The 27,873-nt window shown below is 39.5% G+C and overlaps 2 protein-coding genes and 1 long non-coding RNA gene across 4 annotated transcripts in view; 1 reads left to right on the forward strand and 2 right to left on the reverse strand.

The window, feature by feature from the left end:
* Positions 1-1,124: 1,124 nt before the first annotated feature.
* On the reverse strand, positions 1,125-7,883 carry LOC124869461 (gamma-interferon-inducible lysosomal thiol reductase-like). The gene is made up of 7 exons (XM_047367321.1): positions 7,636-7,883; positions 4,448-4,636; positions 4,287-4,361; positions 2,986-3,072; positions 2,721-2,873; positions 1,426-1,494; positions 1,125-1,347 (listed from the first exon to the last, which is right to left on the reverse strand). Exons 1-7 carry the CDS (start codon positions 7,765-7,767, stop codon positions 1,279-1,281), a joined length of 774 nt encoding a protein of 257 aa, XP_047223277.1. The 5' UTR covers positions 7,768-7,883; the 3' UTR covers positions 1,125-1,278.
* Positions 6,772-26,010, forward strand: LOC124869462. The gene is made up of 2 exons (XR_007038593.1): positions 6,772-6,827; positions 25,551-26,010. It is a non-coding gene; the product is annotated as an uncharacterized LOC124869462 (long non-coding RNA).
* The window catches only part of pik3r2 (phosphoinositide-3-kinase, regulatory subunit 2 (beta)), a 54,808-nt gene continuing 41,552 nt past the window's right edge, over positions 14,618-27,873 (reverse strand). For both annotated transcript variants that reach the window (XM_047367318.1, XM_047367320.1), the window contains one exon: positions 14,618-24,565. In XM_047367318.1, the coding sequence (XP_047223274.1) occupies positions 24,370-24,565 (196 nt within the window). In that variant the 3' untranslated portion in view covers positions 14,618-24,369. The remainder of the gene's footprint in view (positions 24,566-27,873) is intronic.

Here is a 27,873-nt window from a genome sequence, read left to right on the forward strand (position 1 = left end):
GCATGTAGGGGTTGAAGTGCGCAGGTTAGAAGCGTGCAAAATTGGAGAATTGGGACAGTAGGGGTTACGTCATCAACTTGCACCTCTGCACCGTAACTGCAACATCAAAAAGGGCGGGAACCAGCGCTGTTTTCACAGTCTTGCTGCTAAAAAATCTATTTAAAACAGTCAGTCAGTCATTTTCTACCGCTTATTCCATAGTGGGTCGCGGGGGAGCTGGTGCCTATCTCCAGCAGTCCATGGGCGAGAGGCAGGGTACACCCTGGACAGGTCGCCAGTCCATCGCAGGGCAACACACAAACAACCATGCACACACTCATTCATACACCTAAGGTCAATTTAGAGAGACCAATTAACCTAACAAGCATGTCTTTGGACTGTGGGAGGAAGCCGGAGTACCCGGTGAGAACCCACGCATGCACGGGGAGAACATGCAAACTCCATGCAGAAAGACCCCAGGCCGGGAATCGAACCCAGGACCTTCTTGCTGCAAGGCAACAGTGCTACCAACTGCGCCACCATGCAGCCTTCTATTTAAAACAGCAACAAGTAATTGTTTTGAGGAGAATAAAGTGCAGGAAGCAAAGGAGGCTTATACACCAGACTCTCACCACATCAGTGTTTGTTTGAAAGATGACTTCAGTGTTATGATCTACTGACTGCCCAGACTCACTCTGAACCCAGTGGTATCTTACAATGTTGAACCTGGAAAACCAGTAAAAAAATATTTGTCGGCTTGCTGTCTAAAGTTTACGCAGTTCTTATTATTCTGATTTGATGGCTGGTTACGTTGACGGTTGTGATTGGTTTTTGCTCAGAACGTCATCTGCAGCAGTGAATTGTGGGTAAGGGCTTCGCCGAAGGACGGATGTGGGGCACAAAGGGGGCGGGGCTAAGGACGACTCTGGAGAATTGGGACACACTACGCACTCGAACCCATCAACAGGAACGGGGACAGGGCCTGGGTACAGGTTTCACTCTAGGCAAGCTGGCTATAGTTGACTTTTACGATATGGCGCCATCTAATGGACAGGGAAAACTTTGTGAAGGACAGCAAAACCTTTTTTTTTATTTGAAAAAGCATCAAAAACAGATATCAGAATATTAAATTAAGTGAAGATATATATTTTCGAAAGGAAACTTTATTTGTGCATGTAAAAAAAAAATTGTTCACAAAATCTTCAATTTTTAGAGACAAAAAGAAACAGGAAAATTTTTTTTTCAGTGTTCTTTGGTTTAGAGGCCGCACTTGGAACAGGTATGAGCTGTGCTGCTTCTTTATTCATTGTGGCAGTAACTTTGGTAGTGTAGTTTCTGGGTCCCTCCACAGGCAGGAGGCTTTGTGCCCTGGGGACAAGAAAAAAAATCATGTTTATTTACTGTAAGAAATTAGAGAAACAGTCTGGTCTGAGAAGTTAACTGTACCTTATACATGGAACAGACCAAAGTGAAGAGAGAGGACATGGCCTTAGTTTGCAGGTCATCTGTATGTACCTGTGCAAAAAAAAAATATCGTTAGAGTCTGACTTCAAAACAAAAAGAGGTTGAAAATTTTAATTTAATAAGTCAGTCAAAACTAAAATCTTGAAGCTTTCCACAACTTCTAGGGGAATGCAACACAATAGCACATAAACATCCATAGATGTAGACCCTTGCAATTGTATTCATACACCTGGAACCTTTTCACATTTTGTGATGTTCTAAACACAAACTTCAAGATATTTTGGGAGGATTTTTTTTGGTAGACCAGTAATTTAATCTCAGTTTAGAAATGCTAGAACACAGCAGACATGTCAGGCAGGAAGTTGTGGAGACGTTTGAAGCAGTGCTATGTTACAAGCCAGCAGACACAGCAAACTGGTGAAGGAAAGTGCTCTGGTCAAGATTAGTTTAAAATTCAACATTTTGAACATTCTGAACATTATGTGTGGGGAAAACCAGCACTCCAGATCACCCTGAGCACACCATCCTCACTGTTCATCGTGTGGTGGGGATGTTCTTCTTCAGCAGGGACAGGAAAGCTGGTCAGATTTGATGGGCTGATGGATTAGGCTAAATACAAGGCAATACTGGAAGACAACCTGTTTGAGGCTGCAGAAGACTTGAGTGAGATGAAGGTTCACCTTCCAGCCGGACAACAACTCATGTGTTAAAATGACCCAATCAATCAAAATCCAATTGAGAATGTGTGCCAGGACCAGAAAACAGCTGTCCGCTGATGCTCTCCATTCTGTCTGACCAAGCTTGAGCTATTTTGCAATGAGAAGTGGCCAGTTTTAGTCTGTCGATGTGTTGGCTGGTAGTGATGTTTGGAGACGTACACTAAAAGACAGGCAGCGGTGACTGCAATGAAAGGTACATCTCAATAGCATTGACTGATTTGCCCTCAATAAAAATGTAAATAGAAATGCACCATGTTTGTATATAATCCCAAGTTTAAGTCTCTGTTCTTCTTAAAAACCTATTGGATAAACAGCTTTGATTTCCTGCAAAGATCAGTGTGAAATCCCCAGTTTAGCTTGGCTGTAGAGCTATTTAAATTTTGTTCTAGCATTGTTTTTAAGCAACTGATCAGTTGTCAAACTGCCTCGGGACAGAGACAGGGATTTTTTGGTACAGCTTTTTTGAGTTGTATCAAAGTGCTCTGTTCAGAACTTGTGTTTAAAGGTTTCTGGACTTTCTTTGGTTATGTATAAATACTGGAATTGCTAAAGACTTACCCCATTAATGGTCACCCAGGGCACATACTGGTGTGGAGGGTTCAATGCTTTGGTCTTCAAGGCATTCTGATGCATCAGCTGCATTCCCATGTCTCCATTAACGCAGCTCATTACTTTGTCCATGCTCAGCTCAGGGGCATAGATTTTCAAACACTACAAACAAGATAATGGTTTAAAATTAGATTAGATTAATTGATAAAATAAGCACAAAACCTACTGAGCCAGAGAACATAAACTTATAAACCAAGACATAAAACCTGCTTACGCTTTCAGCTGAACCGATGACATCAACAGAGGATTCCATGCAGAAGATGATTGGGAAGGCCATCTCAGTCATGTTCATTATACAAGTCTGAGGAAATTAGAAGAACTAATTAATTGGTGAACCACTACTCTGACACAACCCTGCTGGATAATATAAATGGTATTATTAATGGTATTCTTTAAATCCTATTTCTACAATATTTTTGCAATAATGGGTTTGGACATGACCTGAAACAGTACATAAGCACATTTCCCTTTTTATTCCTAGTCTGATAGTAACAAAAACATTTATTCTCTGAAAATCTGACCTGTTCAGGTGCTTGTTGACATTTTTGGGACAAAGCAGAATGTTGAATAATCAACCTGACGTAACAGTTATATGAGGAACGCAGATGTTGAAATTATTGCAATGAGAGGCATCACTTACAAAAAAAAAAACCAAAATGCTATAAAAAGAAAAAAAGTGTGGATCAATTTTGAAAATTCTGTTTAAAAAACGTCCCAAATTATTTACAGCCTTCTCAATAATTAATGAAAAGATCTTTATTAGCATCACAGCAGTCAGACCTTTCTTAGAACTGCTGACCAACTTTTTGCATTTTTGAATTTCACTGATATTTTGAAGATATCTTTGGTGATGAGCGCCAACGCTTTCAGATTGGAAGGTCTCTTACCCATTACCCTACTCTTTAACTCCCTCCACAGATTTTCTATGAGATTTAAATCAGGATTCTGGCCGGCCCTCTCCAAAAACATCAATATAACTTCAAGTCTGAAGAGACATGTTTGGAAAATTTAAAGCTCACTTTAAACGTAAATCTTCCAGGGATATGAGTAAGTTTGGGTTTGACTGTACAAGCCTGATTGGAGCTGGTTTAGAGTAAATTTATAATTTGATATTCAACTTTTTTGTGGTTCTGCTTTTACACAGTAACAATGGGAGTGTGAAGAGCTGATATTAGCCTCGTTTCAGCCAGCTTTACAGCAACATGTGCTGCATAGAGCCAGAGAACCCTCTGATGACTTCAGCACTTCTCTGGCATCATATTTTAAAGCCCTTAAACTGCAGGGTTGTGATGAATCTTTAGCAGTTTTGAAACCATGGCATTAAACTCCTCGGTAAACATTGATTCTAGTACTCTTATTTGGAGCCGAGGTCTGGCTCATAATGTAAAATAGGTTTTTCAAAAATTAAATTAATAAAAACACACAACATTCAAAACATAACACTAAATTTTTATTTCTCTACAGCATATTTCATGGCTCCAAAATGCAGCTATATATAATCAGAACTGTGATTACCTCCACCATGTTCCCCAGACATTCTTGTTTCCCATGCTGGCACTCATAGATATACTTCTGACCATCAGGCTTCTCCTGTAGAAGCGATGCAACAAAAATCCTTTACAAAATTGTTCAGTAGATTTTGTGTACATGAAATGTTTTAATAATTAACTGCTTACCAGTGCATTTCCATAGGGCACTAGAGTAACAGACATGATTTTGTTCAGCAGCAGGTAGGTAGGAAACAGCATCTCAGTGAGAAACAGTCTGCAGCCAGGACAGAGACTCTCATAGTAAAGGCCAACCTGGACTGGATCTTCTGTCTGACGGGTCCTCAAGAAGTCAGACTCAAGGCACTGCTTCAAAACCTGCATCAAGAAGGGCAAAGCAGAGGAGACTGAATCGATACCGGTACTCAACGGTACCAGTTTTCAGTACTTTTTTGTGTGTTTATGTGGTAACAAATGTTAATTCGTTTTATAATAAAATCTCAAACATTTTCAGTTTAACATTTTTTTTTCAATATATAAACTTTTGTGAATATATCAAAACAACATCCAGCTGTTTGCATTGTAACATCTCAGTTGTTTCAAACATTTCTTCTACATTAAAACCTTTAACTGACTAGCAGTGTAACACACAAATTAAAACCCAGCCATGTTGCTGTCTGCAGACGAGCCGCTAATGGATGCAGGCGTGCTAACGCTGCTGAATGCAGGAGTTGTAGACGTAGATCTGAGGCAGACAAAAATTGTCTTTTTAGCCTTGACAAAAATCTGGTGCTTAACCAGATCAGCTTATACACACACACACACTCAGAAGAACATAGCGGGGTGACCCGCTTGAATAGTGGTGGGGAAACGCTGCATGAGCTTCCTCAGATTAGAAGTATTCCCGCTGCTGGCTTTGCACATTGCATCATGGATATTGCAGCCAGCGTAATCTGCACAGCATTTTGACAAGTGGAGCCATACTTTCAAGCGCTTTCCATCAGCTATGCTTTGTTGATGGTACCAGCGGCTACTGACGTCATTACGCTCTTGTGCGTGCAATGCTGTGTTCAAGATGCTAGAGGTCACAGAGAGAGGTGGAAGAATTATAACTGCAGAAGAGAAACAGGTTTTGAAGGTCATTTATTGCACTTGATATTGCCATTCCAATATTTAACAATAATACAATCATTGCATCACTTTGATTAAATCGTGCAGCCGTACACCACAACAAGTTAGCAGGCGGTCAATCAGAGTCACCTTGGTTTGATAAATGGTCATATTCTCTCATTTTTCACAAGAGCCGACTGGCTCAAACAGGGCTAAATTAATTTGGACATGAAACTAAAACATCACTATGAATGTTTGCCTCCATAAACTATTTATACCAAAGCAATCACTACATTTCTAATGGACAGCAGCCATTTTGGATTTTGAGGTCAGGGTTGGTAAGACGACTCTGGCTTTTCCTTCCCAGAATTCTGAAATTAGGGGGGCTTCCTTTTCATATTTCCTGCTTTGAGCAAGAATAATTAATAACTTCATCATGCAAGTTCCACTGCTAGTTTCTACAGTTTTCAAATAAGCCAAGCATCAGGGGAGGCCTTTTTTATTTTAATTCCCACAGTGAAACTCTTATAGAACAAAAATATCCCAATATTACTTTATTTAAAAATATTTATCTAAAAAGAAAAAAAAAATCCAATTGGGAGCAGGAAGCGTTAGATATATGCTCTCTCATGTTTGGAACACCAACGAGGCTGATCCCAACTTTAGTTGTGAGCAGATGGATTTGATTGATTTCACAGAGTTTAAAACAATGCAGAACTATTCTGCCCTAGGAGGCTCCTCATCATCCCGCTGCATCGGTTTGGCTCAGAAAAGCTCAGAATGCTTAGAGATTTAGGATGTGGCAACGTTTTATCCTTTATTTTAATTCCCTAAAAACGCCTAATTAATTAGAATGATGTTATTTTAATAGAATCCTGTGCTTGCTGTGTTTGTGAATTTTGCTTTGCCTGCATTTTTTTTGTGTGGAAAACTTCACGTTTTTTGTTTTTTTCAGAGTTTTGATTTGTATTAGATATCAGCTGTATGCCAGTTTCCAAAAAATGTACCCCACTATGCAGGTGGCATAGGGTGTATTCACACCAGGAAAGTCATTTGGTCCGGACCAAAAACTAACTTTATTTTTTTCAGTTGCTCCGGTTAGTTTTCACATTGTACTTTTTGAAAGTGAACTATTACTTGTAAACAAAGCCACGCGGGTGACGATCATTGTTCCCATTGGACAGAAATGACGGGGGCGGGACAGAGCACAGACCCGGAAATGTAGGAAAACATCTGTAGACGTGCTGCGTGCAGCTCCTCTGTTCTGCATATTTATGCTGTTATTAAAGCTGTAATATTATTGTGAGAGTGAAGAGCAGCTCATTCAACACAGAATTTGAGACGTTCTATTTATAATGTTGGAACCCCGTCGGAGAATGCGTGCTGAACGCCGACGTTCTCTACGTGTCTCTTCACACAACAAGCCAGTAGCGTTGCTAACCAACAGACAGCTTATCAGGTATGATTACCTTACAACACACACCTTTGCTACCGGCTACGGTGGCTTTTTATGTCCAAAGAGACGTACGCTTTTTGTAGTTGGTTCGGATCGGGACCGGGTTCAGACCATAAGCGAACCGCACCAGAGTCCGTTTGGAAGCGGACCGAGACCACCTCAAAAAGTGGGCCTCGGTCCGGTTGTTTGGACAAAGGGGGGAAACGAACTCTGGTCCGTTTAAAGCAGACCAAAAGTGGCAAATGTGAATACACCCTTAATGTTCTAACGGTTTGTGTATCACTTGCCTTGTTAAGCCTGATAGGTCCACACTACTTGTACTCTTTAGTGACAAAACAGAACAAAGGTGACGAGTTCCAACTCCTGTTGAAACCAGTTTAAAGCTTTTGTTTTACACTTTGACACTTGCCAGGCTCCGTAGTTTATCAATTATAGGGTTGCTTCACATTTTTCAATTTCAAAAACTTAGTTGTGACGTCAGGTGTGTCTGTCGCGCGTGTGCTTAAAGATGACTAATCTAATCGTGACTTCCCAATTTTTACTTCCTTGATTTTTTTTCCGCCTTTAGCTTTAAACCTCACTTTATTTGACGTTAGACTTCCTCTTTATAACGTTATAAATAACTATGGAAAATAACAGTTTTGCGTTGCATACAGAGACCAAAAGGGCAAAACATTGATGTTAGTCAGAAATACTTAACAAGCCAGTAAGAACAGGGCACCAAGCTGCCAGGAGTTACTGTAGTTTCTTAATGTCGTTTAGCTGTGCCTGAGGCAAGAAAGTTTTAGGGAAGAGCGAATTAAAAGCTTACCCCACACTGAACAGCTGAGTCTATGGAGGAGCACCACTTTGCTGGAGGTTCGATGCATGACGGGTAGAGCGAGCAGCCACCGTACGGAACGCTGACCCAAACTGCCAAAAGTAGCGGGAGCAGGACCATCATCTTCGGCTGCGGGCAAAGTCTTTACGTAACCTCTCACACAATTTACCGCAAGAGACCTGCGAACGACTGTGCTGAACTTTCTCACTTTAAATACAACACTGACGCTTCCTCGTGAAGGCTTCCCATTATTTGATTGGCTGTAGCCCACAGTCACTACGGCGTCATTTGTAACCAGCAGAGAAGCAAAAACCCTGAAATCATCCCTCCTGTTTTGAAGAAGTGAGAATTCCCAAGATAGAGTAAATTGCTAATAAATAGTTGGGTTGCAATGTTTACTAAACCTCCAGCCCATTCCCGTTTTAATGATTTAGCTGTTTTGTCGGTACACAAATTAATGTTTTACTAATCTTGTGATGCATATTGTAAAACTTGTATGAGTTAGCTGATGCTTTTATCTTAGCTTAGAAATATCCTATCCAGGACAGACGCTGAAAAACTAATCCATGCATTTGTTACTTCAAGGCTGGACTATTGTAATTCTTTACTATCAGGATGTCCACAAAATGCAGTTAAAAGGCTTCAGCTGATTCAAAATGCTGCAGCAAGAGTTCTGATTAAACTTAAAAAGAGAGATCATATTTCTCCTATTTTAGCTTCCCTTCATTTGCTCCGTTAAATCCAGAATAGAATTTAAAATTCTCCTCCTCACATATAAAGATGATCTAGCTCCATCTTACATCAGAGATCGAATTGTTCCATACATTCCTAACAGAGCACTTGGTTCTCAGACTGCTGGTTTACTGGTGGTTCTTATGGTGCGTTCACACCAAACGCGATTTCTGCGAATTTTTCGCGTCATTTGTGTGCTTTTGCCCGCTTCACATTCCGCGTGAACTCCGCATTGGCATTCCGCAACAAGCGGCAACGCTTCGCCGCGTCATCAAATAGGAGGAGCTTCCATCTGCTGCTTGCTGGTTTCAACTGAACATGCTGGACATGGATTTCACGGATAATTACGGTGTTTTACCTGTGGAGAGCCGAAAAACGCCGCCGACATCAATGTCCCTGGGTTCACCAGATTCTTCAGGGACTGGAACAGTTCGGAGAGTACCACCACCTACTCCAGGAGCTGCGTCTGGATGATGGTCAATTTCAGCGGTACTTCCGTCTATCCAGGAACCAGTTCGAAGATCTGCTGCCCCGCGTTGGGAGATGAATCGGCCTCCGGGACGCCAACTACCGGCGACCGCAGTGAAGCCAGCCCGAAGCCGGACACTGGACACTCAAGCTCCACGGAGCTAGCGGCATCCAGCCCACGGCCGATCCGAGTCAGGCACCCAGATTTCGGCTAGCTGCTCTCTGTTGCTCCCTCTTCTGACGCACGGTGGTTCACTAGGGAACGTCTATAAGTTTCTGTACCGAACAATCGTGGAAAATCTGAGTGCCTGAATCGGATCAACCCTGAGCTAGATGCCGCTAACTCCGCGGAGCTTGAACATCCAACTTCAAACTAACTTCACCGCGGTTTACCGGCGTTGTGTCCCCGCTGCTGAACGCCTGTCCATCTGTCTTCGGTGAGTAAATAAATCTCAGCTCAGTAAAAAAAACAGCCGATTTTTAATGTCCACATCTCCTAAATATAAGATATTTGTGCCTAAACATAACCAGGCCAGGTCCTTTCTGTACTTGTCTCGGTAAAAGTAATTAGTTGAGTCATACAACTCTGGCTTGCTGCACACCGCCACTATGATCTGGTCCTCGATCATTGACAACTGCTTCTTATCCGCTTTGGTCCTTCACCCTACGTCACAGCCACATCCAGTCCCTGATTGGTTGACGCGACGCGAATTTAGGAAAAAGTTCAGATTTTTCAACTCGTCCATCGCGCCGCTTCGCTTGCCGCGCCTTCCGCGCCACGTCCTTCGCACCGCGCCGCTCCGCTCCGCTCCTGAACGCGCCTCTACATAGGGATAACATGTAAATTGGCGGCTCCTTTCGCAGAAATCGCGTTTGGTGTGAACGCACCATTAGAGTCTCTAGAAGTAGAATGGGTGGCAGATCTTTTAGTTATCAAGCTCCTCTCCTGTGGAACCAGCTCCAGTTTTAGTCCGTGAGGCAGACACCCTGTCTACCTTTATGGCTAGGCTTAAAACTTTCCTTTTTGATAATGCTTATAGTTAGAGTGGCTTAGTTTATCCTGAGCTACAGTGCCTTGCGAAAGTATTGAAATTGCCTTGAAATTTTCAACCATTAGCCATATTTCAGGCTTCAAACATAAAGATATAAAATTCTAATTTTTTGTGAAGAATCAACAAGTGGGACATAATCATGAAGTGGAATAAAATTTATTGGATGTGTCAAACCTTTTTAACAAATAAAAAACTGAAAAGTGGGGCTTGCAATATTATTTGGCCTCCTTGCGTTAATACTTTGTAGCGCCACCCTTTGCTGCAATTACAGCTGCAAGTTGCCTGGGGTATGTCTCTATCAGTTTTGCACATCGAGAGACTGAAATTCTTGCCCATTCTTCCTTGCAAAACAGCTGGAGCTCAGTGAGGTTGGATGGAGAATGTTCGTGAATAGCAGTCTTCAGCTCTTTCCACAGATTCTCGATTGGATTCAGCTCTGGACTTTGACTTGGCCATTCCAAACACCTGGATACGTTTATTTGTGAACCATTCCATTGTAGATGTGACTTTATGTTTTGGATCATTGTCTTGTTGGAAGATAAATCTCTGTCCCAGTCTCAGGTCTCTTGCAGACTCCCAACAGGTTTTCTTCCAGAATGGTCCTGTATTTGGCCCCATCCATCTTCCCATCAATTTTGACCATCTTCCCTGTCCCTGCTGACAAAAAGCAGACCCAAACCATGATGCTGCCACCACCATGTTTGACAGTGGGGATGGTGTGTTCAGGGTGATGAGCTGTGTTGCTTTTACGCCAAACATATCGTTTTGCATTGTGGCCAAACAGTTTGATTTTGGTTTCATCTGACCAGAGCACCTTCTTCCACATGTTTGGTGTGTCTCCCAGGTGGATTGTGGCAAACTTTAAATGAGACTTTTTATGGATATCTTTGAGAAATGGCTTTCTTCTTGCCACTCTTCCATAAAGGCCATATTTGTGCAGTGTACGACTGATTGTTGTCCTATGGACAGACTCTCCCACCTCAGTTGTAGATCTCTGCAGTTCATCCAGAGTGATCATGAGCCTCTTGGCTGCATCTCTGATCAGTCTTCTCCTTGTTCGAGATGAAAGTTTAGAGTGACGGCCAGGTCTTGGTAGATTTGCAGTGGTCTGATACTCCTTCCATTTCAATATGATTGCTTGCACAGTGCTCCTTGGGATGTTTAAAGTTTGGGAAATCTTTTTGTATCCAAATCCAGCTTTAAACGTCTCCACAACAGTATCTCAGACCTGCCTGGTGTGTTCCTTGGTCTTCGTGATGCTCTCCGCGCTTTGAACAGAACCCTGAGACTATCACAGAGCAGGTGTATTTATACGGAGACTTGATTACACACAGGTGGATTCTATTTATCAGTCATTTGGGACAACATTGGATCATTCAGAGATCCTCAATGAACTTCTGGAGTGAGTTTGCTGCACTGAAAGTAAAGGGGCCGAATAATATTGCACGCCCCACTTTTCAGTTTTTTATTTGTTAAAAAAGTTTGACACATCCAATAAATTTCATTCCACTTCACGATTGTGTCCCACTTGTTCTCGATTCTTCACAAAAAATTTGAATTTTATATCTTTATGTTTGAAGCCTGAAATGTGGCAAAAGGTTGAAATGTTCAAGGGGGCCGAATACTTTCGCAAGGCACTGTATCTTGTAGTTATGCTGCTATAGGCTTAGGCTGCTGGAGCTGGACATAATGACCACTTTCACTCTCTTCGCTACATTTTTCATACTACTCTCCAATTTTGCAATATTTGCTGTTATTTCAGCTTTTAACTTTGTTCTCTCTCTTTTCTCTTCCTAGAGGCTACACCTGGCCTGACTCTGTGTTCACCTGTGACACCTTCCTGGACGGGGGCATCGTCCAAGCTTCTGCTGCCAACAACTTAATGCTCACCTTCTACAGATGATCCACATGGCCCTGTCTTTCAGTGTTTAACCCTATTTTTCTCCTAGACATAGCTATTGACTGAGCTTTTACTGTGACTAACTGTACGTGTTCTCTCTCCTACTCTAAACTTGAAAACTGACTCAGAGTTTATCTGTTCTTTCTTCCTAGATGGAACGACTAAAGGAGCTATATCCATTAACATTTACTTTTCCTTCCCGTAGAAAGTACTCCTGGATCAGTGCTTCTGTGTTCTTTATGTGTGTCTTCTGTGTTCTCTCAAACCCCCAGTCGGTCGTGGCAGATGGCCGCTCACACTGAGCCTGGTTCTGCTGGAGGTTTCTTCCTGTTAAAAATGAGTTTTTCCTCTCCACTGTCGCTACATGCATGCTCAGTATGAGGGATTGCTGCAAAATCAACGCCAGTGACTGTCCACTGTATCTACATGCTCATCCAGGAGGAGTAACTGCTACAAGTCACTGACTCGATGCAATCTGCTGGGTTTCCTTAGAGAGAAAAATTCTTTAACCAATTTGAATAAATAACTGAATCTGACTGCACTGTTCAATGATTACAATTAATTGGAACGTATGTACCTGACTTTGTGAAGTGCCTTGAGACGATGTGTTGTGAATTGGCGCTATAAAAATAAAACTGAATTGAATTAGTGTCTCCTTCTACAGATCTTGCTCAAGAGTCATAAAAGCAAAAATAAAAATCTTGACAAACTGTAGAACATTATAAACAAGTTTATCTGCTGATTCTCACATGACATTTAGTAATGACACTATAAAGTACAGGGATACACTTGGATAATAACAAAAGATGCTTACTCAGATTTTATGGTGAAGCACAAGGTGTCAGATGATATAGTTACAATAAAAACTGTAACAAATTAATTTTTTTTAAATAAAGAAAGAAAGAAACAGACTTTGAATCCATTTCTTCCAACATTAAGAAAGCATTGGTGCCCCTGCTGATTTTGTTCAACCCCCTTTTCCAGCATGACAGCATTAGCCGTCTCCTATAACATTTCAGAAGCTTTCAGTATAATGAGAGGGACATTTGATTATTCCTCTCTACACAACCTCCATAGATGGCCCAGAGTCCTGGATTCCCTCTAAAGTTTTCTTTAGCTAGTTTAGCTCTTGAGACCAAGACTGCCATGCTATAAGGTTAATGTTTTGGTACAAGGAAACCATTTTTATATTGAGAAGGCCATATATTATCAACCTTTCTCCTTTTGAAATACCCAGTGGTGACTCATTTTCAGTTTTCTGGCAGAGGCTACAAAATGTTTGTAAAATCCCAGGGCCTTTGGAAGAGTAACAGAACCACACCATTACACACCCTCCACCATATTTAACTGTGGAATGAATTGCTTTTCGGCATTTTCATCCTTTATTTCACAACCCATCTGGAGTGTTTGTTGCCGAAAGGCTCAGCCTTAGACGAAGAGTATGATGGTCGGACAGAGAAGGCTTTTTTTTTACTGGCAACTAGCTAGCACCTAGAAAGCCTCTAATTGTTGTTATGGAGCCTGGGTGGATCCAAAATGCCACTATTTGCTGCAGTTCTCTAATAGTGAGCATTTGACATGTTTTTACCTTTTTTAACCATCGTGCTTGCTGTGTGTGGTGACAAGATAAATATGGATCCTCATACAGGCTAGAGGCCGGCTAAAAGAAAAGAACATCATAGGTCCAGAAAAACATTAGCCTAGAATATCTACAAGAAATCCTACCTCTATCTGAAGGTAAATACTGTATGCAATTTCAACTAAATAGTATCCTTTTAGCTGATTTTGGGAATTACTTCACAGAACAGATCATGCCTCTGCATTACTGAATCAGATTTTAATTTGCAATGGTAAAAGTCTTTCAGATTTGTTATCTTTGCAAATTATTTAATAATTGCATTACTTTTTCTCTGTCTCTGTAAAAGGCCATGGGATCACATTAGTATAGACTTCCTTCCCTATACTTGTATCTGTGCATTTAGGTGGGTCAGTTATGTTGTCATAGCATTGACAATTATTAAATGTAACCCTGTCCTGCATGACAGAATGCTCTTTGTTATCCCAGGCAGACTATTTCAACTACTAAGTTGCTCTCAAAGTGGTTCAGATATAACAAGGAACTCTGTAGGGAACTGGCATGCTTCCTCAGGATTAGGAATAGCTGCAAGGTCAATGACTTGATGCGACTGGTGTGTTTTAGGACACAACTTCCAGAAGGTGTGTGTCCTGTTACATCTGTCTTGTCATTCCACAAACTATTTTCCCAAAGGTCTTGAGGACCATCAAGATATCTTTTAGTGGGGCTTTTATGTTCTTTTTGGTCAGCAGTAGGTTAGGCCTTGGAGGTCTTCCTTGGAGGTAATGTTGTCCAGTCTCTCTTTCCTATTGTTGAATTATGAACTCTCACCTTAACTGAGGAATACAGAGCTTTAGATGTTGCTCATGGTTGTTTCTGACCTCCTGTTTAAACTGTCAGTGAGCTCTTGGAATCATTTTGGTTGACTGGCCTCTCCTTTGCAGGTTCACCACTGCTGCATGTGTTCTCCGGTTGTGGATAATGGTCCTGACTTTGGTTTGCTGACATCCCAAAGTCTTAGGAATGGCTTTGTAACTCTTCCCAGACTGATAGATGGAAATTATTTTATTTTTGATTTGTTTTTAGATGGTCAAATTCCTAAAAATAATGGAAATGAGTAATACAAAAAACATCTGTCATTTAGTGCTGCACTCATTAAAGAATTATATCAAGGAATTAATCAAAATATAACAAGGTAATAAAAGGCTGTAAGAAGGACAAAACAGAGGAACCAGGACACAAAGCTTCAGTTTAAAAGCTTTTATTGTCTTTTAAATCATGGCATTAACCTACAGAATGATCCGTACAGTTTAAAGAGTACCTGTTTGATGACAAACAACTCTGTGGCAACATGTACATTAGCGAGAAAGAAAGAAATGTCATATCAGTTAAGACAGACCAACAGGAGAACAATGAGAGAGGAACAGCTGTCTTCTGTGCATCATGGTTGGGCACAACACAACCAGCAGGCCTATGAAGGCTGAAACAGCAATTTTCCTTCTGCTTTCAATTGCACTTTGGTGTAGAGTAGCTTCATGTGACTGCTCCATCCATTTCCATTTATCCTTTTTTTAACTAATTAGTTCGTGTCATTCTTATTATTGTGTTGTTAGTGCTAGATCTTGCTGACAGTAACCCAAACTTTAAATAACGTTACCTTAGAGCTAAAGCAGAAATGTAGAATTGAAAATGAAGCTGACCGACCCTTGGCCAAAACTAACACAGAATTTGTGTACACCAGTGGGTAAAAACAACACAAACAGTGCTGTGAAAAGCATTTGTCCCACTTAAATGTTTCATATCATCAAATTTAAGTACTTGCAAAGATAACCTGAGTACATTTAAAAGGCAATTTCAAATGAGTATTTTCAGTTATTAGGGCCCCTAACCCGGCCCTATGTGGAAATATGGTTCCCCCTAAACCTAATAAGTGGCTGTGCCAACTTACACCCTGCCAATGAGTCTTTACTAATCTGATCCACTCTTTTGTTGCAAAATCATTTGAGTTCACCCACATTGGAGGGTGTTACATCATTAACAGCCTGTTTAAGGTCAATTGGATTTAGGCCCTGACTTTGACTAGGCCTTCTTTTGCAATTTTCTTAATCTTAGCTATTCAGAGGTTGATTTGATGGTGTGGTTTGGATCATTGTAGTGCTGCATAAACGTAAGGTCACAGACTGATAGCCAAACATTCAGGACGTTTCACTACACAACAGAATTCAAGTTTCAGTTGATTATGTCAAGGCTTTCAGGTCTTGAAGAAGCAAAGCAACGCCAAACCCTCACACTACCACCACCACGTTTTGGGCGTTCTTGGTCTGAAATGCTGGTAGTTTTACACCAAACTGTCTCGTCAGATCACAGAACATTTTTCCCAAATTCTTGGCGATAAGATGAGTTTTGGCCATTGTGAGATGAGTCTTTGTTCTTTCTGGTCAGTACCAATTTACACCTTACAGCTCTCCAATGGATGCCATTTCCCCCAGTCTCTTTGTCATGATAATTGACTTTAACTGAGGCAAGTGAGGGCTGGAATTATTAAGATGCTGTTCTGGGTTCTTTAGATCAGGGTATGATGTTTTTCTTTTTTAAATCAATTTGCCTACTTTAAGTTGTTAGAAAGGTACTGTCTAAGTGACTTTGACAGTTAAGTTGCTATGGATAACTTATTTTCCCCTAATAAATGAAATCATTTGAAAACGACTTTGCATTTACTTAGATTATCTTTGATAATTAAATCTGTGATAATGTGGAAAACAAAACAAAATTGGAAGAATTCTATAAGAGGAAACATACTCTTCCACAAGACTGTTTATATTGTCAAATTTACAGTCTAGCAACCTTCCTTTCCTAAGAAGTAAAGACGTGAAAAGGAGGGGAAATGAAAGTGCAGTTCTCATATTTTACACACACAAAGTGACATAATATGGCTAAGTTTTGGTCTTAAAGAGTAAGCTAACAACCCAAAGATAAATTATTTCAGGTTTTCATCCTAAGATCCTTTGCTGTATAGTGCAAAATAAACAATAGATAGCTGACAGTTGTTCCTGACTTTACAATTATTGTACTAAATTGGTACTCAAGTATGTTTGCCAAGTGGCGCCTTTTATCGTTTACAACACTTCTGTCCAAGCTCCTGAAATTCTTTGTAGTGACCTTTATCAAAATCCTCCAGGCAGAGTCACAGTGAAATCTACCTCATTGTGAACAGAAACAGCAAGAGATTCAACAGGGTCTCAAGTTCAGTTCAAGCACATAAAGGTTCAGTGTGAGTCGAAGTAGTCAGCAGGTAGAGCATATGGACTCGTAAGGAGCAGAGTAAAATGGACAGGAACCACACTGCTGAGTTATTATTCTGAAAACAACTAAGGTTTCACAAAGTCAAAGAAAAAAAAAGAGAAAAAGCAGTCATAACATCTTCAAGTTTACACTGACAGGAAATAAAAGTTAGATATATCAATCTATCACAGTCATATGGAGGGACAGACAGATTGATTCTCAAGCCCACTTTTACTATTTGGTTAATGACATCTTGTAAACATTTGTATTTGTTTTTTCTGTATAAAAGAAAAAAAAAAAAAATCAAGCTAGCTTATTTTTTTCTGTATAGGCTCTGTAAGTTTACCATTAACAGATAATATAAAAAACAACACATGGCTAGACAAATGAGCTTTTAAAAAAAAGCCAAATAATAAAAATGAAAATACACACAAGCACCATGAAAGATCCCTCTCTAATGACATCATCGTTCCACGCACAAAGACCAGCCGAAAGAAGTGACAAGTTTTGCTGTTCCTTGTCTCTTCTGGCTGAGTTCACTCAATACAACGTCTTCAGCAACCACAAAGATCTGCTGGAGAGAGACACAGCAGGAACACCGGATCTCTAAGGCAGCATAAACTGTGTCGTTCGTGGTGCGGCTTTAAACCTGCCTCTACTCACAAAAAATAGAATTGTCCAAACCAAGTAGATTCTAGTGTAAAGAAATGAAAACAATAAACACTTTCTGATATTTAAGAAATGCAAAGCAGCCAGGGCTATGTCAAACACAGATCTGCTTTAGGAAATATTAGCACATATGCATGAGCTCACGTCATCCTCACAATGCACCTGGTAATCTCTAATACTTTATATTAAGCTGCTTGGTGCTGCTTTGGATGGGTAGAAATGGTTTGTAAGAACTGCAAAGGCTGAATCCCATTAGTCCCTGCCCCTCCTTAGTCCTCAACCCTGCATTAAGATGTAGGGCTTCCCAACTGTTCTCATGGAGAAGGGGGAGGGCAAAGGGGTACAGCTTCTTAGCCATTAAAAAACAATATTTTTTTTTCTCAGTTAACATTTTTGATCAGAATATCTCCTATGTATTGCGTCCGATATCACTGTTACTTAGTCCTAAGCGGAATAAAATGGATGAAAATATTTATCAAGATAAAATGTTAAACTACTAAAACAACCACCAGAATCTGTAGTTTGATGCATACCAATGTATTTTGTTTTAAACTGTTTCAGTTACAGAAAGCAAAAATCCATTCTGAGGCATTATCTTTGTGGGACATCAATTTATCAAGTTCATCAAATTTTGTGAGTCTTGCAGTAAGACTAATCATCAGTATAATTAAAGGATGTTTAAACATTAGTTTCCCTAAAGTTGGCAAATTAAAACCACTATATGTCATTAGGCATATATTTTTGTTACAATGCCATAACACTATTAAATACATTTATGATTCATTAAAGGAGATTTATTTTCCTATAGGGTATATTTGTTATAACATTCTTATTCCCTAAAAACACAAAGTATAGCATATGCTAATGTATTTTGCATGATTCCAAATAGTTTACACAACACTAAAGTTCATATAGACTTGTCTGTTTGCATAAAATGAGTACGTGGATTTATTTCTGACTGGAATATTTTAGCGTGAATTAGGTGGGAAGCAGTAGGGACAGGAAAACACAGAAAACAGGATTCAGCCAAAGCAGCCTTGAAGCAGCTCTAAACATCAGTTCACATCAGGGTGTTTCTGACTGGCTTAAAGCACACACTAATCAGAATGAAGTTCTAAAAAAAAAAAAAACAGATTTCTTAACAATTACCTTTAAAGATTACACTTTACTAAATCTTGCCCTTGAAAGTCTACAAAACAACAAATACTTTTCAAAGTTTTTTTTACTTGGTGTTAAGATATGCTTTTCGTCTGATGGTGAGAAAATGAGCGATCATTTGTCTTAAAAGAAATAATTTTAAAGAGGATAAAGCTTAATGTCTTTAGCTTCTGCCCCTTTTATCTTCTTTGCTGCAAGAACTCCAGCTAGTTAACATGGGTAAAAAACGCAGCATTCCTCATAACTAGGGAAAGCCTGCAAAAATGTAATGACTGGAAAACATTTGACTTAACAAGTGATACATAAGCATTTCACGAAGATATTTGATTATTTGATTGCTCAGGATGTTACTGCGCTTTCTTAGAGAGATTAAATTAAATAACCTTAACTGAACTGAACTCAATAACAAAATTTGTTAAGTCACCAACTATGCAATTCACTGTCGATCCGAATGTTTTAATATGTTAAACCCACATTACTGGTCTGCATGTTTCCTGAATTACATCAAAACCAGACAGTTTTGAAGTGTTTAACTTAGTGCTTAGTGCATGTTTCCTAGGAGCAATACAAAATCTGAATTGCCAAATTCTAAAAGGTAAGAAGTAGTTACAACAAAACCTCAACTATCTGCAGCTATAGGTAACAACAGAGTGAAAAATACCTCTCTACCATTTATAAAAACCGATCTATAAGAAAATCCAATGTAGTAAAGTAACATGTTTTGCTGAGTGGACAGGAATTGCATAAACGAGCCTGCAGCTCTCTTTTCAGTTTGTTTTCAAAATACAACAGGCTTGATACAATTCACCTGATAAAAATGAGAAAAATGATGCCATAAGCAAAATACAATACAGTTACTGACAGCAGAACAGCAAAAGCAGAAACTGTACACTTTATACTCCAATATAAAAAAGACATGTGAATTACTTGTAATATATTGAACATAACATTGCGAACTAAAAAACACTACTAATAAAGCATATCTGCTGTCTGTTCGTTTCAGAGTGTTGGACTCTGCACGTGTTTGAGTGTGTGAAGCTGAAATAAAAAACATGCAATCGCTATAGTGTTGGTCCATCAAACTATAACTAACCTAAGCAAATCAGCTGCTCACAAAGCTTAGAAACAAAAACACTGAGGGAGGCTGCATGCATGTTCAGCAGTACCTTCAGTAGACAGTGGTAATGACAATCCCAGCAAAGAGAATCAGGAAAGATTTGTGATCCTGGAGCCATGTTTTCCCCTTGGGTTAACATTTTGCAGAGGGATCTTTATTGCACTGGTAACATCTAATATTGGTGTGAAATTAGTATGAAATTAGCTACATAAGCATTTATTCAAGCCATTGATTTAATTTTGAAAGTGGGTGTTACATTTTCAGTGCATTTAATCTCTAGGGATTTAAGCATTCAATCTACAGGTCTCTGGTAATCTGACTATGAGAGTTACAAGTTACCCTTGGAAATGTAAGCCATACTAAAAGCTAAAAGACTGAAATAGTTTTAAGAAGTTCTCAAGATGTGGACATCTAAGCAGAGATGCACCGAGAAATTGGCTGGTGACCAGAAGACAACTTTATGCAGATCAGTGAATGCAAATATGACAACCCTCCTCAGAGTGGAAGCAGTTGCTGGAGAAAGAAAACTTTGTTAGCCATATTCAGTATCAGACACTGTATTTTCTATGGAGGCATGTCACCTGGTCACAAGAGAGCTGGACCATAGTAGGTCAACTAAACGAAACTTTTTACCCAACTCAGAGTCCATTCAATCTTTCATGGAAATGCTGGACAGGAAAATACTGGCAGTGTTTAGGAATCTCCCCGTTAAGGGCTACTTACTCATATACAGTATTAATCTGCGCATTTTGATTTAAGTTAGTGGGCTACAATCTGTCTTATTAATACCATATGCTGTAATTCTTTTTAGTTGGGATTTACTCATAAAGAACCCGATGCCTGAAGGATTATATCAATTATAATCCTTATAATCAATTATAATCAATTATGTATATTCAAAGGAAACAGCTAACCTAGTTACTTTATTTTACAATAAGTTTTTTATTGTGAGTAGAGTCAAATTTTCCAGGCAGTAGAAATATATAGTTTTGAATGTTGTTATTTATAGTACTTCAAGAGAAATCCAATTCAGCTAAAATTGGCATAAGCAGGTCAGAGCTTTTCAAAATGGAATATCAGAAACATGCCATAAAATTTCTCTTTGGTGCACCTCTACATCTACCTATTTATTTACTGATGTCAAAGTCATAGCTTTGTTTTAACCTGGCAAAGGACAGGTTTCTGTTTGAAGGAAAAATGTCAAAATTTGAGCCCCGACCTTTCGACTCTTAATTCCGACTTTTGGGAGTGTTCCAGTTGAAATGTCCGACTCAGAGGTCAGAAATTCCGATTTCCGAGTACAAATGGTCGCACCATGAGAAAAGTGAAGAGCAGGGTCACTCTACAGAATCTTGAGCCAAACAACAATCCAAGAAACGTCTTTTTACACTAGATCATTTTCTTTTATAACTGTCTTTATGAATGTTCCATAGTTAAATGAAATGTTGATGGAACGATTAGATTCAATGAGACACGTGAGGCAGAGTCTACTCTCACCAGAAGCAGCTAATAGAAATAGTTTGCCGAGTGTCTAAAATGTATATCTTACAGAATGCAACAGAGTTTATTGGCCCGCCTCTGATCTATATTCCTCCAAACTGAATTAATGCAAATACATCAGAAGCATTAACATATAGAAGAATGTTGCAACAAAACCAAAGAGTGGTCTGAATGTTGATGTAGCCAGAGCAGGAACAGATTAATTTAACAAATACATGGCCTGGTCTCTCTTTTCCTGCTGTTTGTACTCCATCCCTCTCTGAAAGTCACATTCTGATGTTCATGTGCAACAAGGTGCTGTAAAACAGACCTGGATGTTGGATGTTTGCAAACTGTTTCCCCCACTTTGAGCAGAATACCTTGGCCCCAGAGTTTTTATTTATTCTCCAAACTAGGATTTGGCTGACAGCTGTCTACGGCAGGTCAGTCACTTGCTAGTCATATGTACTTCACACAACCCCACCTCAAGAAAAAAAAAAAAGAAAAAAAAAAAAGAATATTCCTTTAACTTGGTGGGCTTCTGAAGAACTGGACTTGGCTAAACATGGATATTGTTCACATTTCTAACTCCACTATGTTTCGTTTAAAGATATACCAGACAGATATACAAAAAACAAAGCTTTAGTACACAATAAGAGAGAATCCAAGCTACTGTACAGCTGCAAAAAACAAAGAAAGATGTAACAACAGTAAAGCCAGTAATTCTCTCGACTTTAACATGCTCAGATTCTCTAACACAGACACAATCACACACAGCTAGGCTTATTTGCCAGATGTTACTTAACTTTAGATATGACAAATGTGTGAACTATGTGGCACAACATGGTGACGATGGCACCATCTTATGGAGTGACGCTCCAGTGACAACAAGGAGAAAACAAACTCATCACAATGACAAAAGGCACTTCTAACCTATCTCACCCAGGTACTGTAGCCCTATTATCAGAAGCACTACTATCGCCTCTGGTTTCATTCTTGGGATATACGCCGTACCAAGAACTGTGCAAATTACTGTATAGTACAATTGATCCATCCTGATCTGAACGTTCCAGGCTCAGTAAGTCATGCCCCTCAAAGAGCTTTGTTTGAGCTGGAAGGTAAGGACTTCACATACAATTTTTGATACCACCTCTTCACCTACTTTTAGGAGCAAATAATTGGTGAATATCACATTTTGGAATCATGTCTAACCCCCAATAAAAAGACACAAATCAAACAGTATCAAACACTTGCTCATAAATGACTTGTCTGCTCCATGACCCTATATAAAAATATATACTCATATATATTCTCTTTATCATTCTGAGTCATTTGTGTAAGAAATTATGAAAGATTTGTACTTGTTTAGCTTCGGAAATCAGGTCTGAGAATCAAGTTTAAAAGCAGCCTCGTGACTCCTTTCTCTGCAGCGATTTCACTGACTACACTGCAGGTCTCTGCATCTGTACAACTGTGCTTTAAAAGTCATACTGAATGGAGGTGACACAATTCGGACCCGGAGCCAAACACACAAACAAACAATAAGAGGAGATCACTGCCACACCACAGAACAGTAGGCAAGAACTGATCCAGAAATGTAGTGTGATGTAAGACCACACATCATGACCTAAGCACTACATACCAACAGATTTTCAACCATTTGTCCAAATAATACAAAAACAACCCATACAGGTTGTAACGGGTAATCTCTTAGCTAAATGGCAAAAGGACGTGTTCTTTTTTTCCTGTCGTGCTACATGAGAACACATCCTTCACTGGGCTCACATTTGTTGGATCATCTGCATCCTCAAACAGAACCTAAGAAAACAACTAATAAAGGAACAGCTAAGAAACTCTATAAAGTCACATACACCTACTGCATGTGGTCTAAAATATACTGTACACAACATATATTACTGCCTTCTTTTCTCTTCTTCTGTACATTAATGTTCTACAGCTCTATGAATCAAGCATCAGATGAAATCAACAGTCAGGTGCAGCAGAGATGTACCATCAGAAACTGCATTAAAGAAATGCTAATAAACATTTATCTGAGTGGGGATCACACCACGAAGAGTCTACTCCAACTCTACAGGAAACAAATTCAGTACCAAAGATATAAGAATCACAAAGGTACATACTCAAACAAGGTTTGGTACCATTGTGAAACTACACACATGAGAAGAGCACTAACAGTGCTGAGTGTCAATAGCTACAGATGCTACAGTATGAAAGAGGAAGGAAAAAAGGAAGAGGCATCAGACGCAGCAAACCTGAATTATGGAACTGCGTTTGTAAATGTACCTTGCAATATAGCGTACTGTGACTCAAAATATATATATTTTAAATGACAATATACCAAATACGTACGATGCATTTGCTCCTATACAATATTTACTGGATAATGTTTCTCATTAGCTCAATAAGATCCAATGAGAGAGCAACACATCAAAGCAGATGGAAATAAATGATTCTATAAAAAATATACCTGCATGTATATCTTTTAAAGCTGTAGCCGTGCCCACAGTGATATCTGTGCACTTGCCAATTCTGTCCTTCAACCCTTAAGATTCAAAGTGACAGAGGCTTGTGGTCACTCAAAGCTATTGCAGTGGTACGTCTCCAAACATTTTTAATTTCAACCACTTAAAATCCCACAGCCCAATTCAAACCTTCTGTATCCTCTCAGCCTCTGCTCACCTTCAGGTGAGGAGTGAGCAGCCAGGTTCAGTCGAGCCAATCCTTTAGAGATTTACAAACCAGACATTTGTTTATGAGGAGATTGTGGGAAATCTGAGGTCCACACATAGGGAATTTGTTTATACAAAGACATTGTGCTTAAAGCGAAAAAAAAAAAATCACAAAGAAGTCTTGAATATTTCCAAAAGCTTCACTATGTGTTATTTCCATTTCTTTTGTGCAGCCTTAAGAAATACTCGTTTAGTTTTCCTTTAACACATTTTGTCTCTAACTTCTCTGTGTCCAATCTACCTTCTTCTGGATGTTTTTTTTTTTTTTTTATATTTGACACAGTAGAGTTGCTCCAGCCTAATGTAGAGGCTGACTCTTATGGCAACAGCCAGCCTAGCTGTATCAGTAGTGGTGTGCTTATTGTGAGGCCATGTTTCAGGCAAGGAGTGTTCTATAATGGACTGGGGTCCAGTTAGGGAACTAAATATCAGGCTGTGAAACAGTGACAGTGGATATATTTCACCTGACACTGTCCTGGGTTACAGAGGTTACAGAGGTTCCCCATCCCCTGCTGGTAGATTATTCATCTGGGCTGCTGGTTCTACTTCTGGTTCTGGGAGCGGGCCAGGACTGGGTAGGCTAGATTTACATTCAGATGGTCGTTATGTTGAGCCAAGGAGACATTTTTGTAGTGGAGCACCAGCTCTTTAAGAGATGAGTACAGATTGTAGGGCTCAGCAAATCCATAACCGGTGGCGGTCTTGTAGATGACACAGTGCTTTGTGTCGCCGTCAACACTGAAAAGAACAACAGAGGTATTATCTTGTTAGCTTCAAATATGGTATGAGTGGAACAGCACAGGAAATTAGCAATAAAGGTCTAAAAGCAGTTTCTAGTACGAAAGATTTAAAAATCAAGGTCTTGCGCAACGTTTTGGTTGCAAGTGTGCAGAACAGAGCTCAACTAAAGTCCAAGTACAAACAAAAAGTCTTTATGCTAGATTACAAAGAAGCTCTTGGATTTGGATGTCCTGATTTGATCCCAAGTATCGGCTTGGGTTTACTGCATTATGATCCGTATCCGGACTCCCAACACCAGCTGTTGGTCTACTGTTTGTGATTATTGAAGCGCCGCCTTCAGTGAGAGGCATGGCTTTGTTTTGTGTGGCGAACTTTTAAAAATCCCAGCCCTTTTTGTATGGATTACTACCCACACCTGTCTTACAGTACTAGCACATTATTTTGCTGGTGAAATCAGGGTTTTTCCAATTTGAATTGTGATATTTTTAGATGATGTTCACAGTGAGAGAGAGATACTGCTGCTCTTCCTGTTTGCATCATGCCACAATAGCCATTTCTCAGTTTGTGTTCTTGTCTATACTTGCATAATTCGAACTGTTCCAATCCACAGTGCACTCTACATTTCAGAATTTCTCTTAGGTAAGACAGTATTCCCCAGACTTCATATATGCAGTCAGTTAATCAAGAAGAAGCTGACTATCTAATCAGCTCCAGTGTTTTCCGAGCCTAAATAGGTGGTTGGAGTTTTCCTTTTCTGTTGAGCACAGCCTGATCATTTTCTGCTAACTATAATCTGTTTGTAATGGCCAATATATATACTGTATTTTAGTATCTGTGGGGGATAACTACAGGTTCTTGAATGCAAAATATATATTTCTGTATAAACTGATAATGACAGAGTAAAATCTTTGGCATTTTTGTAAATTGCAATGTGTTTATTATATCACTGGCTTTAGCTGAAACTATTATTTTCACCCTCAAGCTTCTTGCTGAAGAAACTGAAGGTAAAGGTGCTGGACTGGCCAAGCATGTCCCCAGACCTAAACCCTATCAAGCATCTGTGGGGTATCCTCTAACAGAAGATGGAGGAGCGCAAGGTCTCCAACATCCACCAGCTCTGTGATGACATCATGGAGCAGTGGAAGAGGATTCCAAGGGCAACCTGTGAAGCTCAGGTGAACTCCATGCTCAGGAGAGTGAAGACAGTGCTGGAAAATAATGGTGGCCACACAAAATATTGACACATTTGCACATTTTCACTTAGAGGTGTACTCACTTATGTCACTAGCCAGTTTAGGCATTAATAGCTGTGTTGAGTTATTTTGAGGCAACAGCAGATTTACACTTTTATACAAGCTGTACACCGACTAATTTACATTGTATCAAAGTGTCATAGCTTCAGTGTTGTCCCATGAAAACATATAATAAAATATTTACATAAATGCGTTGGAGTCATCCATTTTGGTCAGGCAGTTCGACACGCACAGCTCAACAGAATTCGCAGCTCTGATGTCACCCGGGAATATAAAACCTGCGGCAAATAAAATTTTGTTGCCATTTCCAGCGTGTCTCACGGGACGACGCAACGGAGGCGCATATCTGGAGAGACAAAAGCTCGCAGGCAAACTTTTCCTCCACAAGACCATTCCCGGAAGAGCTTGAAAGCTGTCTGATACAAGAAGATCAGAAGATTAATATGCCGATCGAAGACCACACCGACACCCGGCGCAGGTGAAAACCCACAGAAGTTTTATTTCCAAGGAGTTTCCTCCTTGTTGATTCAGTCGACTAAACGGTTCTTCATATTTTCCCCTCCTGGACGGATGAGAAGTTACCGTTTCTTGAGGTGATCATGGATGTGTGATCCCCCCCCCCCGCTCTTCAGACCTGACCCAACTGGTGAAGAGAAGAAATCAACATCAAAGTAATTTCATTCTTTTTATATTAAATTGGATAGGTGCATTTAGAGGTCTGGGCAGGATGAGGCATAGTTAAGGTGATTTAGAATCCCCAGTAGTTAATCTAAGGTATTAACTTGTTGCATGCAATACTGATTGAAGTATTTTATACTGAGCTGTGTTTGAATTTGCTGTGCAATCGCTGCTGAATCATGTGTGTTCATGTTTTGTCCGGTTGATCCCAAATCAGCCAGGAGTTAGAAGTTGGACTTTTAAAAGTTTTCAATCAAAGCAACTGCGGTCTGGGCCTCGCCTGACCACTCCTTTGTTCCAGTTTATTACTGGAGTTTTTCCACTGAGTTCCCGCCTCAGAGTTTTATGACTCTTTGTTCGAGATTTGGGGCAATCAGCTGCTAGAGGCTAAAGGGGCGTGGCCCCACTGTTTTATCAGCTGATCACTGCAATTGAAACATCAGCACAACAGGAGGATTTCTCTTTCTATTTAACCCAAATTCTACATTTTGTCCATAAAACTGCTGGTTTGATCTTCATAGACACTCAATGCACATATATTTTTCTGTTATTATTATTGTTAGGTAGTCATTTTTATTCCCTTTGTGTAGAATAGTGCTTGTTAGTTAGGTGAAGGTTTTTGGACCAGAATAATGATATATCAGAATTATTATTATCTTCAATAAATCTTCATATATTTAATAAAGAGAAGCGTTTATGTTTATTTCGTGCAAGAGTGATTTATCTGTCAAAACAAGGTCAAAGTTACCCCGCTTTCGGTGGAGCGGTTGAATAAACAGTGACATTTTGTGGTTTTGGTTAATAATTTATCAATTATTAATGATGAATTGCTAATTGCAATTATTAAGAGCTTTGAGCCCATAATCACAGCACCAGAGGACATCTCTGATTTCTATTTGTAAGTAATGATTTTGGTTAAGAAACTATTTTCCTGAATTATGATTTTTAATTATAGTTTTTAATAAATATTAATAAATCAATAATCATAATTATTACAAATGTGAGGGGTGTGCTCACTTCTATGGGATACTGTACTTACCAAGTATATAAGAATTTACTTGTAACATTAAGAAATGCACAAAACGGATGAGCAACAAACTTATTCATTCACAGATGTCAACACTTAACTATTTTGACCCTGACTGTAATCCATTGAATATGAAGATGCTGATATGATGCTTTTAGTAAAATTTAAATGCAAACAAATATATTTTACAAGTAATGTTCTGTTTTTGCTAAATATTAAAACCTTGTTCACACATTGCTAAGGAGGTCTGAGACCTTGAATTAGGAAAATTCTGGCTCTAGACAGGGATATTCTAATCAAGCATGCTATAATTCCCTGTCCTCTGGGAAGAAAAACAAACGGTTTGG

Source organism: Girardinichthys multiradiatus, chromosome 6, assembly GCF_021462225.1.
Source record: "Girardinichthys multiradiatus isolate DD_20200921_A chromosome 6, DD_fGirMul_XY1, whole genome shotgun sequence".
NCBI lineage: Eukaryota > Metazoa > Chordata > Actinopteri > Cyprinodontiformes > Goodeidae > Girardinichthys > Girardinichthys multiradiatus.

Excerpts from the sequence above, each read along its gene's own strand:
- LOC124869461 (XM_047367321.1), bottom strand. The coding sequence starts at position 7,767 with ATGATGGTCCTGCTCCCGCTACTTTTGGCAGTTTGGGTCAGCGTTCCG. Across the intron at positions 4,637-7,635 it reads ACTCAGCTGTTCAGTGTGGG|GTTTTGAAGCAGTGCCTTGA; the intron begins GTAAGCTTTTAA and ends TTCTTGATGCAG. Across the intron at positions 3,073-4,286 it reads GTCTGGGGAACATGGTGGAG|ACTTGTATAATGAACATGAC; the intron begins GTAATCACAGTT and ends TAATTTCCTCAG.